At 49.5% G+C, this 18,232-nt stretch overlaps 1 protein-coding gene across 5 annotated transcripts in view; it reads right to left on the bottom strand.

Annotated features, from left to right (window-relative positions):
- Positions 1-18,232, bottom strand: part of MCOLN2 (mucolipin TRP cation channel 2) — a 76,978-nt gene that overhangs the window by 42,035 nt on the left and 16,711 nt on the right. For 3 of the 5 annotated variants that reach the window (XM_068242446.1, XM_068242450.1, XM_068242447.1), the window contains exons 2-3: positions 9,815-9,977; positions 5,642-5,815 (exon numbers count right to left, since the gene is read on the bottom strand). In XM_068242446.1, the coding sequence (XP_068098547.1) occupies positions 5,642-5,815; positions 9,815-9,977 (337 nt within the window). Of the gene's footprint in view, positions 1-5,641; positions 5,816-9,814; positions 9,978-17,733; positions 18,074-18,232 lie in introns of those variants that run through there. The other 2 variants (XM_068242448.1, XM_068242449.1) reach the window with 2 other exon arrangements.

Genomic DNA, 18,232 nt, shown 5'->3' with positions numbered 1-18,232 from the left:
TGTGTAGGAGGTCGAGAGAGGGGAGAGGTCTTCCGATAACCCTCTCCGCTGCCCTGATGACCCTCTGAAGTGTGAGCCTGTCGCTGGCGGTGGCGCCGGTGTACCAGACCAGGATGGACGAGCACACGATCGATTCAATGGTGGCGGAGTAGAAGCTGATCAGAATCTCTGGGGCCATGCCGAACTTCCTTAGCTGGCGAAGGAAGTAGACTCTTTGCTGGGCTTTCCTTTCGATGGCAGTGATGTTAGGTCTCCAGCTAAGGTCACTGGAGATGGTAGTGCCCAGGAGACGGGCACAAGGCACTCTAGCCACCTCCGTACCATCAATGTGAATTGGTGGTGGGGTGGGAGCGGATTTTCTGAAGTCAATGATTAGCTCGACAGTTTTTGTGGTATTCAGCACTAGCTTGTTCTCCTTGCACCATTGGGAGATTCTTTCCACCTGTTGACAGTACTCCTGGATGTTGTCCTTGGTGACGAGACCGACGATGGTTGTGTCGTCGGCGAACTTGATGACCTTGACTGAGTCTGCCTTGGATCTGCAACTGTTTGTGTAGAGGGAGAACAGCAGAGGAGACAAGACGCAGCCTTGAGGGGCACCTGTGTTCGTGGTCATGGTTTGTGAGTAGATATCACCCAGCCTGACGGTTTGGGTCCTGTTGGTGAGAAAGTCTGTGATCCAGATGCGTAGGCTTGGGTGGACACCAAGTGTGGCTAGTCCTTCTTGTAGGATGCGTGGACAGATAGTGTTAAATGCCGAGCTAAAGTCTAGGAGTAGTATTCTGGCATACGTGTCCGGTCTGTCCAGGTGGTCATAGATGGACTCCAGGCAGATGTTTATAGCGTCATCAGTGGACCTGTTTGCCCTATACGCGAACTGGTAGGGGTCTAGAAGGGGCAAGGTGGAGATCTTGAGGTTGGCTAGGACCACTCGCTCTAGAGTTTTCATTATGATGGACGTAAGGGCTACCGGCCTGTAGTTGTTCAGGTCAGAGACTCCCTGTTTCTTAGGGACAGGTATGATGGTCGACCTCTTGAAGCAACTGGGGACTATTCCTTCGCTTAGTGATTTGACGAAGATGGCGGAGAGGATGGGAGCGAGTTGCCTGGAGCAGGTTTTTAGGCAGGCTGGAGACACGCCGTCCGGTCCAGTACATCAGCTTCGCTCACCTCTAGAGAAGGGGCCTGGCTCATGATGTTCACCTCGAGGGGAGGTGGTGGATTTGGCAGTTCCAAAAGTGCCCCTGGTACTTCCTGCCTCTCAAACCTGCAGTAGAACCCGCTGAGTTCTTCGGCCAGCTCCGGACTGGGAGGAGTATGTTGGGGGGGGGCTTGTAGTTGGTGGCAGCCCTAAGCCCCTTCCACACAGCTCGAGTGTCGGTTGAGCGCAGGTTTTGTTCCATCCTCTCCGCATAGACCCTTTTGGCCGCCCTCAGTTCTCGATTAAGGTCGTTCCTCGCCTTCCTGTAGTCCTCCTGGTTGCCGGTCTTGTGTGCAATTTCCTTTCGCCTTCGCAGCTGCCGTAGCTTGTTAGTGAACCACGGCTTGTTGTTCGGGTAGACCTTGACAAATTTGGTTGGTACACAGGAGTCTTCACAGAAGCTGATGTACGACGTAATATTGTCTGCCCACTCGTCTATGCTTGGTGCGTCCAGGGACTCCCAGTCGGTGCAGTCAAAACAGGCTTGGAGTTGGAGCTTGGCCTCGTCCGACCATACTTTAGTAGATTTAAGAGTCGGTTTAGCAGATTCTAGGCGTCTCTTGTAGGTGGGGATCAGGTGGATGACGCAGTGGTCTGAGGAGCCAAGAGCTGCCTCTGAGACTGCCTTGTACGCATCCTTCAGTGCTGTGTAACAATGGTCGAGCGTGTTCCTGCCCCTGGTGGGGCACTTCACGTGCTGGTGGTAACGTGGCATCTCCTGGCGAAGATTCGCCTTGTTGAAATCGCCCATCACAATGAATAATGAGTCCGGGAGGGATGTCTCCCATTGTGAGATGGTCTCACTGAGGTCCACTAAGGCACCCTTGACGTCAGCGTCAGGAGGAATGTACACACCGACAAGAACATAGGAGGTAAACTCACGTGGCGAGTATGGCGGCCTGCAGTTGATGAGTATGAGTTCGAGGTCAGGGGAGCACTTCCTGATGAGTACTGACGTGTTGGTGCACCATGAGATGCTGGTGTAGAAGCAGATACCACCGCCTCTTCTCTTCCCGGAGAGGACAGGATCTCGGTCTGCACGGGTGAGGCTGTACCCTGGGAGATTTAGAGAGGTCTCAGGGATGTCCTCGTGTAACCAGGTTTCCGTGAAGCAGAGGACTGGCGTCGTCTTGCTGAGGTCTCTTCTGTCGCAGAAGAGGCTCAGTTCGTCCATCTTGTTGGGGAGGGAGCGCACATTCGCCAGGAGGACTGAGGGGATGGCTGATCGTAGGCCTTTTCTCTTAAGTCTCACGCGGGCGCCCGCCCGACAGCCTCTCCACCTCTGGCCTGCACGAGGGCCAAGGGCCGGATCCAGTACCAGTCGGATGTGGTTCCAGACCAGCTTGGCCAGAAGCCTGGTTTCAGGGGGTGAGGGGCCACATGTTTCCCACTGTAGGAGCTGCTCCCTGGTGTAAGTTGTGCGTGTGGCATGGATTTGTGTGGGTGGACCCCGGTCGCTGGTAAGAGGGCAGGAGGTGGGGCGCCAGCGGTAGTGAGGCATGGCATTGCCTGAACAATGCAGAGATCAGCAGATATCAGCAGGGGGCAAGCTGGCCAGACGCAGCCCAGGACGTCAGTGGGGCCCTATGTCGCCGGCAGCTGGCGGTCTCAGTGATGCACACAAGTAGCAAGCAGGATTTGGCCCAAGGGGATCAGCACTCGGGGCATGGAGCAGAGCTCAGCATGGGGCCATCAGGGGCCAGTGTCTAGTGGACTCAGGGTGCCTCCAGGACGATGAGGCTAGGAGCAAGCAGCTGGGAGCAAGCCTCAGTAGGTGCAGCCGAGTTCAGCATGGGGGGCAAGCTAACCCCTGTACGATGAGGCTAGGAGCAGGCAGCTAGGAGCAAGCAGCAGTAGGTGCAGCAGAGTTCAGCATGGGGGGCAAGCTGACCATCAGGGGCCAGGTGTAGCCAGCGTCTATTTGATTCAGTGTGCCCACAGGATGGCGAGGCTAGGAGCAGGCAGCAGTAGGTGCAGCGGAGTCAGCAGCCAAAAGTTCGGCATAAGGCACGAGTAGCAGCAGGTTGGGCCCAGGGGGGTCAGCACAAGGGGGGGTTGCGCACAAGGGGTGAGATAGCAGGCAAAAAAGGGAGCTGTGAGGCCCTTACCCCTTCCGTGTGGCAGGCTCCTGTGGGATTTTCTGCAACTTGCTCCGGTGAATGTGACCTCCGCACAGTGACGATGGGGTGGGGGCAGGCAGTGCTGGCAGTGGACTATCCGCAGAGGACCGGCAGCGATGGGGGCATCTCCAGGTGCTTTTGCTGCTGCTGTGTGTGTGGGCGGGGAGCCAGCCGGCTGATGTTGTGCAGTGGAGCCTAGCTGCAGAGGCAGGATGTCCCCTCAGGTGTTCGCGGCTCCTTATCCAGTGCCGGTCTCCAGAGTTTGGCCGGGGAGTGTGACAGAGCGGGACTCGGGCGGCTCTAGTGGTGATGTCGGCGCTCCCTCCCTTCTGCAGACCACGTGGGAGGGCAATCTGAGCGTGTGGGCGGGTGATTGGGTGCCCGCAAGGGTCTAATCTGATGGGTAACAGTGACAGGTGGTGATAGGGGGTGATTGATGGGCGATTGATGGGTAATTAGTGGGTGTTTAGAGGAGAGAATAGATGTAAACAATGGATTTGGGAGGTGATCTGATGTCGGATCTGCGGGCGATCTATTGGTGTGGGTGGGTGATCAGATTGCCCGCAAGGGGCAGGTTAGGGGCTGATTGATGGGTGGCAGTGACAGGGGGTGATTGACGGGTGATTGACAGGTGATCAGGGGGGATAGATGCATCCAGTACACAGGGGGGGGGGGGGGGGTCTGGGGAGAATCTGAGTGGTGGGGGGGTGATTAGGAGGGAGCAGGGGGCAGTTTAGGGACTAAAAAAAAAAAAAATAGCGTTGACAGATAGTGACAGGGAATGATTGATGGGTGATTAGGGGGGTGATTGTGTGCAAACGGTGGTCTGGGGGGTGGGCAGGGGGGGGGGGTCTGAGGGGTACTGTGGGCGATCAGGGGGCAGATCAGTGTGTTTGGGTGCAGACTAGGGTGGCTGCAGCCTGCCCGGTGGTCCCTCGGACACTGGGACCACCAGGGCAGGAGGCAGCCTGTATAATACACTTTGGAAACATTACAAAGCGTATTATACGCTTCCTATCCGGCGATCGTCGGGTTAACAACCCGCCGGCGCTTCCGATTGGCCGGCGGGTTGACGTCGCGGGTGGGCGGAGCCTATTGCCGGCGGATGCGCGCGCATCCCAGCGCGCGATCCCCGGCCAAAGAGTGCCCCAGGACCTGACGCCATTCTGCGTTACGTGGTCCTGGGGCTGCCACTTTGCCGCCGCCAATATGAAGTAGGCGGTCGGCAAGTGGTTAAAGGGAGCCTGGCGTGAGAGTTATATGGAGGCTGACATTTTATAATTTTAACTTCTTGCCAACCGCTCCACACCAATTGGTGTGAACGGCCTTCTATGGGGCTAGCAGGAAATCGCGCATCTCCCAGCGGCGATCATAGCTTGGAGACTGTTAGACGGCGAAACCGCTGTCTAATATACCTGTACAGCGCTGCGATCCAAGGCAGCGCTGTACTAGGGACACCCGTGTGACACAGAAGCGATTGGCGGTCTATCACAGCCGATTGCAGTGATAAGCTGATTGTGGGAGGGAAAGGAAATTTAAAAAAAAAAAAAAAAAAAAAAAAGGCATTTTATAAGAAAAATAATATTTGTAAAAAACAAAACAAAAAAAAGAACAAACAATATTGGAGGAGCAATCAGACCAATCACTTGTGTGCTGAGTTGCGGCCCTGCAGCGAGCCCTCAAAGCTGTAGTGGCCCAATTATTGAAAAATGGCCTGGTCTTTGGGGGGGGGGGGGGGGGGGGGGTCTGGGGACGGTTAACACCACGGTCCTCAGGTGGTTAACCAATGCAAATTGCCTGGCTGTCCTGCTGATCCTCTGCCAATTTTAGCCATAGACCCTGAACAAGCATTCTTGAACTTACACGGAGCTTCTAGTGGTCTCCCGCAGACGTCCTGTGCCCGCGCAGCCACTCTCTAATGCACTGGGTCCCCGCCTCCGGTTTACTTCTGGAATTTACGACTTTAAAGTCAGAAAACCACTGCGCGGCTGTGTCCTTGCTCCCACTGACATCCCCAGGAGCATACTGCGCAGGCGCAGACCGTACTGGGCCTGCTCAATACACTCCTGGTGACGTCAGTAGGAGGAAGGACGCAGCTGCGCATGCGCAGTGGTTTTCCGACCTTAAAGTTGAAAATTCTGGAAGTGAACCAGAGGTGGGGACTGGAGCATCGGTGATTGGCTGCGCGGGCACAGGACATCTGCGGGGGACCATTAGAAGCCCCGGGTAAATTCAACTTTTTTTCCCCCCTTTCCCTACAGTACTCCTTTAAGTTATATTCAGTGACGTTACAGGCATAAGCTTGGTGCAGATAGTTTACCTGATCGATCACGTGGAATATGCTGTCATAGAAAGCCTCCTGAGTGTAGACAGTGCGGCTGTAGTCATCCTCGTCAACGCCGGTAAAGCCCTTAATAAATAAGTGTTTGAAGGCCATAGTGTTCTCTTCCTTGAAGGAAACCACAAGCTGGTTGCTCAGGCCAAACATCACCAGCTATTCATTAAAAACAAACAAACGGAAGATGGTAAATTCACTGGAGCTTTGAATGCAGTTTATCAGCTAAAATAAAGGCAGGTTGTTAAGCATGTGTACAGAATGATAAGGACGCCCGTCAGTATACTTCCTTGGTGGCCCATAGGTACACGATTCATTCGCTGCCTGGCGCTGCTAGTCTTTAATCCCTCGGCCGGGAACACTCTGCGCATGTGCGTTCTGTCACAACTACGTAATGCGCATGCACAAAGTGCTTCCAGCCACGAACGCGTGGCCAAGGACGCACGTCACCAGGCAGCGCCTGCGCAGTCATCCTTCACTCATACACATGCCCCACGTGGTTGCTGGCATGTATGTGGGCACGCATGTGACATTACACGCACGCCCACGTTACTCCGGTAACCCATGTGGGCCGCATGTATGGACAAAGGGTGAATCCCGGAGCAAGCGGACAGGTTAATGTATAGGGCACACTGAGCATTGGGGGGGCTCCGATTACAGAGCGCAGTACATATACGGCGCTGCTGCTGAGAACTGACGGAACTGAATTTTCTTTATTACAGCTTACAGAAAGGTTTAACATCCTGTGTTTAAAGAGACTCCGTAACAAAAATTACATCCTGTTTTTTATCATCCTACAAGTTCCAAAAGCTATTCTAATGTGTTCTGGCTTACTGCAGCACTTTGTACTATCACAGTCTCTGTAATAAATCAACTTATCTCTCTCTTGTCAGACTTGTCAGCCTGTGTCTGGAAGGCTGCCAAGTTCTTCAGTGTTGTGGTTCTGTGATGTATCTTCCCCCCTCCAGGCCCCTCTCTGCACACTGCCTGTGTATAATGATCTCTTGAGATACAAAAGGAAGGATGTATACAGCCTGCTTGTGTATGAATGTATTTTCTATGTGTGGACATACTGTACATCAACCTTCTTCCTGTTTTGGTGGCCATTTTGTTTGTTTATAAACAAACTTTTAAAAACTGTTTTTAACCACTTTTAATGCGGCGAGGAGCGGCGAAATTGTGACAGAGGGTAATAGGAGATGTCCCCTAACGCACTGGTATGTTTACTTTTGTGCGATTTTAACAATACAGATTCTCTTTAAATATTAGCTGTGTATGCCAAGGACTGCCGAATTTCAGCGCTGACACAGCTGAGAAATCAAATTACACTTGTGACTACTTGAAGCCGAGGGGAATTAGACAGGCTCTTCTCTCTAAAAACAGACGGTGTATTTCTCTCAGTTAGGCCCAGTGCACACCGAGCGGTTTTTGGAGCGATCCGCCGGCCGCATACACCTCTAAAAACGCTTGTCTAATGTATTGCAATGGGATGGTGCACACCGGCGGTTTGCGGTTTTTGCCAAGCCGCAAACGCGCCTCCTGCTGCGCGTTTGCGGTTTTCGGAAGCGTTTCGTCCTCAATGTAAAGTATAGGAAAAACGCAAACCGCTCTGAAAAAAGCTAGTTCAGAGCGGTTTGCCAGGCATTTTTGTTACAGTAGCTGTTCAGTAACAGCTTTTACTGTAACAATATGTGTAATCTGCGCAAAAAAAGTGGGATCAGCGCATCACCAGGCCGCCTCTGAATGGCCTCTGCTCAGAGATGCGCTGAGCCCCCCCAGAAACTGCAAACGCACCTTGAACCCAAACAGAGGCTCTGCATATACACCAAAGGAAAACTATTAAGTGGGAGCAGCTGACCAGAAATAAATCAATCAAACATAGCAAAGAAATGAACAGCGCTACTTAAAAACAGATGAGTGCTTACCTGCAAAAAAGTGCACACCCCACTCATGGGATTCAAATACACAATGAGCATACACATGACCTGTCTACCACTTGGAGGATGTTAGTTTCACTAACAATTTGCAATTTGTTAGGTACTTGTCCCTCCCACTGTCGAAGAAGTCTTTCCTCCATGGGAGGGGACCTAACACTAACTAAATTCTACCTATGCATATGCATAGCCTGGGCGCGCTACCAGTAAAATTGAGAATTGCGCAAAAAAAGTGGGATCAGCGCATCACCAGGCCGCCTCTGAATGGCCTCTGCTCAGAGATGCGCTGAGCCCCCCCAGAAACTGCAAACGCACCTTGAACCCAAACAGAGGCTCTGCATATATGTTACGGCCAGAACCCGAAGTTTGGCCACTTCTAGTTCTGGCCGGCCAATTCGCGAAGTGCCCGCTGCGCTGCGGCCAATGTTAGAAACGGATCGTTTACTCTGATATGAATGTATCTTCTGGCCGCAGCGCAGCGGCCAAACGTATTAATTTGTTGCAATTTTAAGCCGGCGGCAATGTAACGATTCAAGCCGCCGGCTTTTTCATCTGCCTCATCTCTCTCCCTCTCTTTCTTATGGGCAGCCGGGCGGGGACACGCGTGTCCCTCCGGAGTCGTTCGTCGCGGCAGGGAAGCCTGCCGTTCTTGCAGAGCGGGTGCTGGCAGAAGCAATGTCTGCAGCCTCCCCGCTCTGCTGCCCCTGCTGCGACGAACGACTCCCGGGGGGACTCACGTGTCCCCCCCCCCCCCCCCCCGCCGGCTGGCCATAAGAAAGAGAGGGAGAGAGATGAGGCAGATGAAAAAGCCGGCGGCTTGAATCGTTACATTGCCGCCGGCTTAAAATTGCAACAAATTAATACGTTTGGCCGCTGCGCTGCGGCCAGAAGATACATTCATATCAGAGTAAACGATCCGTTTCTAACATTGGCCGCAGCGCAGCGGGCACTTCGCGAATTGGCCGGCCAGAACCCGAAGTGGCCGGCCAGAACTAGAAGTGGCCAAACTTCGGGTTCTGGCCGTAACATATACACCAAAGGAAAACTATTAAGTGGGAGCAGCTGACCAGAAATAAATCAATCAAACATAGCAAAGAAATGAACAGCGCTACTTAAAAACAGATGAGTGCTTACCTGCAAAAAAGTGCACACCCCACTCATGGGATTCAAATACACAATGAGCATACACATGACCTGTCTACCACTTGGAGGATGTTAGTTTCACTAACAATTTGCAATTGGACAAGTGGAAACAGTCCCATCCACTTGTATTGGCTGTGTGAATCTGCATGCAGGAAACGCATGCAGATTCGCGATAGTGGAAACGGACCCTAAATGCAAAATTTGCATCCAGGGGAAAAAAAAAAAAAACAAACAAAAAAAAAAAAAACTACTGACAGGATTGTGGCATGCACACAATGCAATTTTTGTGTTTTCACATATGATCAATAATAGCAATAGGAATTCCTTCTGTATCAAAAAATAAATAAAAAAAAAATGTGCAAGAAAACTTTGTTTGTGAATGCGCACGTGAATTTGCATTAAAAATGTGCATATATGTGTATGCGGTTTCCCATTCGAATGCAAACTTAGCACTTTTTAACTAGAATGTTCTAGTCTTTGTGGTATCTCCATTTGTGCTCTGCTTCAAGCATTCAGGAAAAACCTAATTATTCTATAGTTTTCTAGTTTATAATTCAGGATAATGCAGCTTGAAGACTGGAACCCACTACAGCGATTTTTTTGAGAGTTTAGGGAGCGATTCAATACGCTAGCCATTTTCCTAAACGCTCAGCTAATGTTAATGGATGGGCCAAATTCCACTGGAGCGATTGCGATTAGCAAAATCGCTGTCGCAGGACATGCAGCATTTTGGTGGTGTTACCATTTCTGCAATGTATTGTATATAAACGCTGGCGTAACCGCTCATGAATCGCTATACAGAGCGATTTACTAGCATTTTTAAATTACTGAACACTGTAAAAGAAATTAAAATTGAAAGGACCAATCAGAATTAAAATCGCTACACAATCGCTGGCAAAAAGCTTACTTAAAAAATAAAAAAACCACTAGAAAACGCTCCTGAAATCGCTTACAAAAGCTCATTAAAATATTAGCGATCGCGATTAGCGCTTTGTAGTGGGTTCCAGGCCTTACTGTTTCTCCTGCAAAACCAGGTCTGCAGAACCAGCTGACATTCCTGCGCACCGTATAAAACATTTACCTGTGTGGTCACCATGACAATCTTCAGAACCTGCAGGGCAAGTTTCCAGGGTATTTGGCGCCGGGCTCGGTACTTGGCACACGGGCTCATAAAATAAAACTTCAGATCTTCCTTTAGCTTCAGGCCCTCCCTCTCCATATCCGCCTGGTCCATGGAGGACACCCTGCAGAGAAAACACACACAGCCATATTAGTTTAACAATTTAACTTTAACCCTTTAGCTGTGTCGTTTTGATACAGCAGTAACTTTTTAATTATCTATGCCAGGGGTCCCCAAACGTTTTGGGTCGGGAGCCGGGTCAACATACTTCTGACTGCTGGGGGGGCCGGAGTATACATAAAATGATGTAAGAAGTCTTTGCAGGCCAGACAGTGAAGCATACCCAGGTGACAACGTGCAGTCCAATTGGACAGCAGTGTCACCTGATGTGGAATTTAATTGAAAACCAGCGAATTACACCTGATGTGGAATTTGATTAGAAACCAGCGAATTACTGCTTTCTGGCTTCATTCTAAATGCAGACCACCAATATTTCAATCTGTAGCTGACTGCATCTATAATACATTTTGTGCGTGTGTGTTTGTGGGGGGGGCGTGGTGGCGCTAAAAAAAAGCCTCCGGGGGCCACATTCGGCCCGCGGGCCTTAGTTTGAGGACCACTAATCTATGCCATCTTAGTTATACACATATTGTTCTTTTCAGTACAATCTAGGCTTTCTTTGGGTAATATTTTCTCCCAAAACTATTTTGTTTTATAGTTCATTTATGGGGAAAAATGAGGCGTAAATGCAGACATTTTTTTTTTTCCACATCACACGTTCCACAGTTATAAAACATTTACAAACAAATAATTTGGCCCGTCCCGATTAAAATGATACCCCACATGCCACATTTTACTTCTAGCTGAGCATGTGGCGGACTGTTATCCCCGGTCTGCGCGTCTGTGGCGATCGAATGCTTTCGCTAGGGCGACAGTTCGGGGGGCATAGAGCTGTACAGATGCATCACTAGGCAACGGCAGAGCGTTACATCTGTAGAGCATTGGGGCCTGAAACTTTCACCATAGCAATTGCACCGGATCGCTAATGGCGGCAGTCATTAAACGTTTATAAACAGGCATAGGTACTGCAGGGGTTAATAGGCTACGTTTGGGTTAAATATTAATGGGGAATTTAAACATAAAAAAAAAACAAAAACAAAAAAAAACACTTTAAATTGGGCCACTTTTTTTTTTTTTATTACTTTCACGGCTTTTTTTTTTTCCTCTAACATTATTGAATGATTGTTGCTAGCTAAAAGCAACAATCATTCACGTGACTGTGCATGAGCGTGCACGGTCATGTACATGCGCGGGAGCACGCATGTGCACGTGCGGCAGACAGCGGGATTTAATGCAGGACGTAGATTCTACATCCTAGAACACACAGGGGGACTAGAAAGGACGTAGAATCTTCGTCCTGGAACCTTAACCAGTTAAAGAGGAACTGTAGTGAAAACAATTAATAATATTGCTTATTTTTTACAATATTAATTTACATATTATTTAGTAAGTGTTTGCCCATTGTAAAATCTTTCCTCTTCCCGATTTACATTCTGAATTTTTTCCTGGGTGGTGACATCTTTAGTCCTGCCAGGTGATCTGTACTGAGAGTTCTATGCACAGAGGGAGATACAGCTTGCTTGGCAGTGGGACTAAGCCGTTCTTTCCCACAATGCAATGACATTCACAGACCGCAAACTGTCAGGACCATGGTCATGATATCACACTGTGGGAGGGGTTTAACCACAGTATCAGCCATACAGAGCCCCCTGATGATCTATTGGAGAGAAAGGTAAAGATTTCCAATGGGAAAGGGAGTATCAGCTACTGATTGGGATGAAGATCAATCCTTGGTTAAAGAGAACCTGTAACAACAACAACAAAAAGTTCCCCTGGGGGGTACTCACCTCGGTAGGGGGAAGCCTCGGGGTCCCAATGAGGCTTCCCCCTCCCCTGTAGCTGCAGCCAATCTAGCGCTGGCTCCCCCGAAGTCTCCGGTAATCCTGGCTCGACAAGTTAGATTTACCTTCCCTGGCTCCAGCGGGAGCGCTGTTGCGGCTCTCAGTACAGAACTAGATGGAAATAGCTGATCTCTGTTGGGTCTGCTCTACTATGCAGGTGCAGGAGACTTGCGCCTGCGCAGTAGAGCGATCCGACAGCGATCTGCTATTCTCGCCTATCTCAGAGCGGAGAGCCGATACTGCCTGAGCTGGAGCCAGGGAGGTAAATATTTACATCCCCGCTATTCGGAGGTATACAGCGAAACCGCCGTCTGGGGGTGTGGGGGTAATACATACCTTACATACCTGCTCCAGCGCTGCAGGTCTCCTCCATGCTTCAAAGTGTGCTGCCAGTCGCCAGCTTCCAATCACATGACAGATACAAGTCACCTGATTGGGAGCCAGAGGATGGACACATAGGGCATGGATTCAAAGCTTTTTCACCTATGTTATTATGTTATGAGCAAAAAATAGCTTACATCTGAAAATGGCGCCTGAGAATAATGGTGTTGCCGCTAATCCGTTTGCCGCTTATCGCTATTTAGTGTTAAAGCCTTATCGTTATTTAGCGTTAACACACAGAACCCTCTCTGTACCTACCCCTAACCCATAAACCCCCCCTTGGTGGTGCCTAACCCTAACCACCCCCCTTGGTGGTGCCTAACCCTAAACACCCCCTTTGGTGGTGCCCAACCCTAACCAACCCCCCTTGGTGGTGCCCAACCCTAACCAACCCCCCTTGGTGGTGCCCTACCCTAACCAACCCCCCTTGGTGGTGCCCAACCCTAACCAACCCCCCTTGGTGGTGCCCAACCCTAACCAACCCCCCTTGGTGGTGCCCAACCCTAACCAACCCCCTTGGTGGTGCCCAACCCTAACCAACCCCCTTGGTGGTGCCCAACCCTAACCACCCCCCTTGGTGGTGCCCAACCCTAACCACCCCCCTTGGTGGTGCCCAACCCTAACCACCCCCCTTGGTGGTGCCCAACCCTAACCACCCCCCTTGGTGGTGCCTAACCCTAACCACCCCCCTTGGTGGTGCCTAACCCTAACCACCCCCCTTGGTGGTGCCTAACCCTAACCACCCCCCTTGGTGGTGCCTAACCCTAACCACCCCCCTTGGTGGTGCCTAACCCTAACCACCCCCCTTGGTGGTGCCTAACCCTAACCACCCCCCTTGGTGGTGCCTAACCCTAACCACCCCCCTTGGTGGTGCCTAACCCTAACCACCCCCCTTGGTGGTGCCTAACCCTAACCACCCCCCTTGGTGGTGCCTAACCCTAACCACCCCCCTTGGTGGTGCCTAACCCTAACCACCCCCCTTGGTGGTGCCTAACCCTAACCACCCCCCTTGGTGGTGCCTAACCACCCATCTTGGTGGTGCCTAACCCTAACCACCCCCCTGGTGGTGCCTATTGTACTGTAACTTTACCTAACCCTACTCTCACACAGAACCCTCCCTTTACCTATCCCTAACCCTAAGACCCCTTTGGTGGTGCCTAACCCTAAGACCCCCCTGGTGGTGCCTAACCCTAACCAACCCCCTGGTGGTGCCTAACCCTAACCAACCCCCTGGTGGTGCCTAACCCTAACCAACCCCCTCCCCCCCGGTGGTGCTTAACTCTAACCTTGACAGTGTTACGTTAAATACATTCACCGTTTTGCAGTGAAATAACGTCTGCAGTTTGGCTTATGTAGGGGGCTATTGATAAATAACGTTCGTGTGTGCCTTCTTTTTTCCCTGCTCGCCATTATTATGCAGTACTAACGATAAATAGCGATAAGTGTATCCTTTTAATGTGGGGCCATTTTTATGCATAGGCGCTGTGCGCCATTATTCACTGATCCGGAGAATTCTATTCCTTTTCTCAAATGGATCATCAGGGGGCTCTGTATGGCTGATTTTGTAGTGAATCCCCTCCCACAGTGTGCTGACATCACACTGTGGGAGCCTTGTTGCATTGTGGGAAATGCTGTTTCCAACTGTTAAAAAAATACAAGCAGCATCTCCTTCCACTGACTCAACCTGCCAGCAGTAAAAATTTCACCATGTGATAAATGTCAGAATGTAAAATCAGGGAGAGGAAAGATTTTACAATGGGCAAACACTGACTGAATCATTTAACAATTCCTGGAAGGATCGGCACCACACAAAAAGGTTGTATTTATAAGCTCGTTAGATCTTTATTGCATTTTTTTTTTATTACATTATTTTCACTGGAGTTCCTCTTTAACCAGTACATTACCCAGACAAAACAGCAGCAAAATGACAAGTAGAAGAACCTAACAGGTACTGCCGTTACAGAAAACAAAAGGACCTTCAACTAAACCGCACCTGTATTACACAACACAATACGATAGGAGAGACATAACACATTAAAGAGGAGCTGTCAGCCATACTATCTTAGGGGGAAAAAAACCAAATGTATAAGTAGATAAATACTTGCTCTACTTACATAACATATGTATTATACTGTCCATGTTATGATTCCTGTGAATTTTATAAAGGAAAAGTAGAGAATCCTATTCTAGACAGTTTCCATATTTACTGTGGCCATTTTGAAGCCAGACCTGATGTAATATCCACCAGTCTCCTCTGTCTAATTTGCCTGCCCTTCATTATAGAAAGTGCATTGTTTCAGCCTGAGAAATTTTGGCCAATCAGAGGAACAGGTGTGGGAGGGGAAACCAGGAGGGAAAGAGGCTTCAGCCAATCAGGCTGCATTAGTTAAGTCTGAGGGGAAGCAGGGAAGCAAAAAAAGACAACCCAGCATGCCCTGCAACTTCTCTTTTGTGTACCAAATTTTCTGTATACCAAATAAAGCTGGCCATACACTGGCCCGATTTGCGCCCGTTTCGACAGCAGATTCGATCACTGGGATCGAATCTGCTGCCAATCGTTCACGCTACACGCCGAATTTCGATCTATTTCGTCCGATCCCGTCGATCGTGCCGTGCGGAAAATAACCGCCGATCGCTCGCGGGTAAAGAGCGCATCGCTAGCGGCGTTCGAGTGCCCGACGACCGACGCAATAGAGCCCGCATACATTACCTGCTCCGCCGGCGCGACTGCAGTCTCCCGGTCACCGCTGCTCTGTCTGCGCTCTGGTCTCCAGGTCCGGCATGCCTCACTTCTTCTAGCCCGGCAGGAAGTTTAAACAGTAGAGCGCCCTCTACTGTTTAAACTTCCTGCCGGGCTAGAAGAAGTGAGGCATGCCGGACCTGGAGACCAGAGCGCAGACAGAGCAGCGGTGACCGGGAGACTGCAGTCGCGCTGGCGGAGCAGGTAATGTATGCGGGCGGGGGCAGCAGCAGCAGTACCACCGCAACAGATTGTGATCGGTTTCAGGCTGAAATCGGTTCACAATCTGTTTGCAGTAAAGGTAGCCATACGATCCCTCTCTGATCGAATCTGATCAGAGAGGGATCTATCTGTTGGTCGAATCTGATGGCAAATCGACCAGTGTATGGCCACCTTAAGAGTCATGTAAACTGGGGAATGATAATTTATCAACAAGAAAAGTAATAGTGATTTTAACTTTTGGATTGCCTGATTAGCATCCTTATTACTTGTTTACCAGATAAAAATAAAGAATTGATTTTTGATTTTATGCCAGACAGTTACTCTTTAAACACTGTTACACTGGGACATTGCAGCATTAAGCAATGATACACAGAATAGTGATGTAACAATAAGCAATGGTGCGCAGATTGCGAGGTAGGGATAAATATAGCAGATGAGTCACTATGGTGGTGGAGGGCACTGGGGCGCCGGCCTGTAACACTAGAGACTACATTTTTTTTTTTCACATTTTTTTTTTTGTTGTATAAAAAAAAAAAAAAAAACTTTAACCTGCTTACGACGATCAGCAGTGGGAGCGTGGCTCTCTGGGGACTGCCTAATGCCGTCATCTCACTCCTCGGGAGATTAGCAAGGAACAAGCGCTCAGTCAAGCTCGCGTTCCCTGCTTTAAACAAAGCAATCAGCCTGCCAGCCGCGATCAGAGCTGGCAGGCTGAATTAAAGATAGAAAAAGCCAATAAACATTTGTATAGTGATGCGATCTAGTGCAACGCTGTACAGGGGACAGCCCTGTCTCTTACCTGTCTCTCCCAACGGCTCACAACCTTATACCATACATAGGCTGATGCCTATGTATGGGTGGTGTAGTGTATGAATCGCTGTCTAGGGCTAATTTAAGGGGGGAGGGGGGAGAAATGATAGAAATAGGGAATTTTTTTTTTTTTTTAACAAAAATAGAATCTTATTTTTTTAAAATTAAGATTGCAGCAGATTGTGTGCCCCCTGGTGTCGGGTGCATGCAGCGTCATCACATCAGGCGGCAAATTAATATTTTTTGTATCAGGTGCAAAGCATACATCTGTATTGGATCAAATATAAAAAAATGTTAAGTGCAAAAAAAAAAAAAAAAAAAAAAAAAAAAAAAAATTTACTCTGGGCAGCACTACTGCCCATGGCAGCTAACATTAACCGCTTGAGGACAAGAGGTTTATACCCCCCTAGTGACCAGGCCATTTTTTACAATTCAGCACTTCACAGATTTAACATTTTATTGCTCGCCCATACAACTTACCACCCAAATTAATTTTATCCCCTTTTCTTCCCACTAATAGGCATGGGCGTCCGCAGAAATTTTTCCAGGGGGAGGCAAAAGTGGGGGGGACAGCCAAAAAATGGGCGTGGCCATGCAACAGAACATGGGCGTGGTCATGGGTGGAGCCAAATATACAGGAACTTAGAAGTGGTGGAGGTGGGCCCACCCAGCAAAATGTTAGATAAAGCCCCCTTTTCTACAAAAAAATAATGCCCACAATAAATATTTGGCAGGAGCATTCTGAGCAGTAGCAGGAGCATTCCCTCCCACACTGACTAGATCTCAATAATGCCTTTCTGCAGTAAATATTAAAGTATGATCAGTTACATTACATCAGCGGCTAAAAGAGCAAATGTCAAATCTGCTACACAAGCGCTGTAGCAAGGCCAAAAATATAACAAAAACCAAATATGCTGAGGACGAGCTACGGCTGAAGAGCAGATCAGTGCTAGTCAGAGGATTCCAAAAACATGTTTTACACAGGCAGCAATGCAGCACACACACACACACACACACTGCACAAACCAAACACATACCGCACACCACAGCACACAAACTGCTTACACCATACACACTGCAAATACCACACACATCACATACACCACACGCACTGCACAAACCAAACATACCGCACACCACAGCGCACAAACTGCTTACACCATATACACTGCAAATACCACACACATCACATACACCACACGCACTGCACAAACCAAACATACCGCACACCACAGCGCACAAACTGCTTACACCATACACACTGCAAATACCACACACATCACATACACCACACACACTGCACAAACACATACTGTACACCACAGCGCACAAACTGCTTACACCATACACACTGCAAATACCACACACATCACATACACCACACACCTCACAAACATACTGAACACACCACATACCACAAACCGCTTACACCGCAAATACCACACAAAGAACACACATCACACTGCACAAACTGCTCACACCACACACTGCAAATAATGCACACATAGCTCCATATCAATGTGCATTCACTCAGGCAAACACACACACACACTGCTTACACCATACACACTGCAAATACCGCACACCGCAAATACCACACACATCACATACACCACACAGACACACACCTCACAAACCACCCACACCACACATACTGCACACACAGCTCCATATCAATGTGCATTCACAAAAACACATACATATATATATACAAACACACACCAGTTTTTTTAAAAGGCCTTTTGTCCAGCAGCACACTGTTGTACCTGAAGACTGTTTTGTAGCCTCATCCAGTGCAGGAGAGTGTGACTGTGGTGTGGCTCCAGTGTGTTACATTCAGCCCTGGGATTCTGAGATTGCAGGATAGTAGAGGAGGGGGGCGTGTACAGGAAAGCCAGCATGCTGTGCTAACATCAAGATCCCCCTGCTGTGCAGTCTCCTCTCACCTCCTCAGCTGTGTCAGCAAGGTGAGCCAGGGATGCTGAATAGCCCTGGAAGCCCTGTCAATCACTCAGCCTCCCTGGACAACTGGCTGCTGTAGGCAGCTTTCCCGTCCTGTACAGTGTGCTGCCTCAACTGTCACCCCCGAGAGAGCTGCTTCTGTCCCTGAAACTGTGCGGCGCCATATTGTTGTAGCCCAGCACAGAAACAGCAGCTTCTGATTGGCCCTTAGCTCAGAATCAGAGCAGGAAAACATGCCCAGCCCACAGCTGCCGGCCCGTCCAATGATTTACGGATCTGGCAGTGACAGAAATTTACTGCTGG

The sequence above is a fragment of the Hyperolius riggenbachi genome, chromosome 6, assembly GCF_040937935.1.
Source record: "Hyperolius riggenbachi isolate aHypRig1 chromosome 6, aHypRig1.pri, whole genome shotgun sequence".
NCBI classification, from domain to species: Eukaryota; Metazoa; Chordata; class Amphibia; order Anura; family Hyperoliidae; genus Hyperolius; species Hyperolius riggenbachi.
The sequence above is the reverse complement of the archived record's forward strand: the minus strand, read 5'-3'. Positions and strand labels throughout refer to the sequence as shown.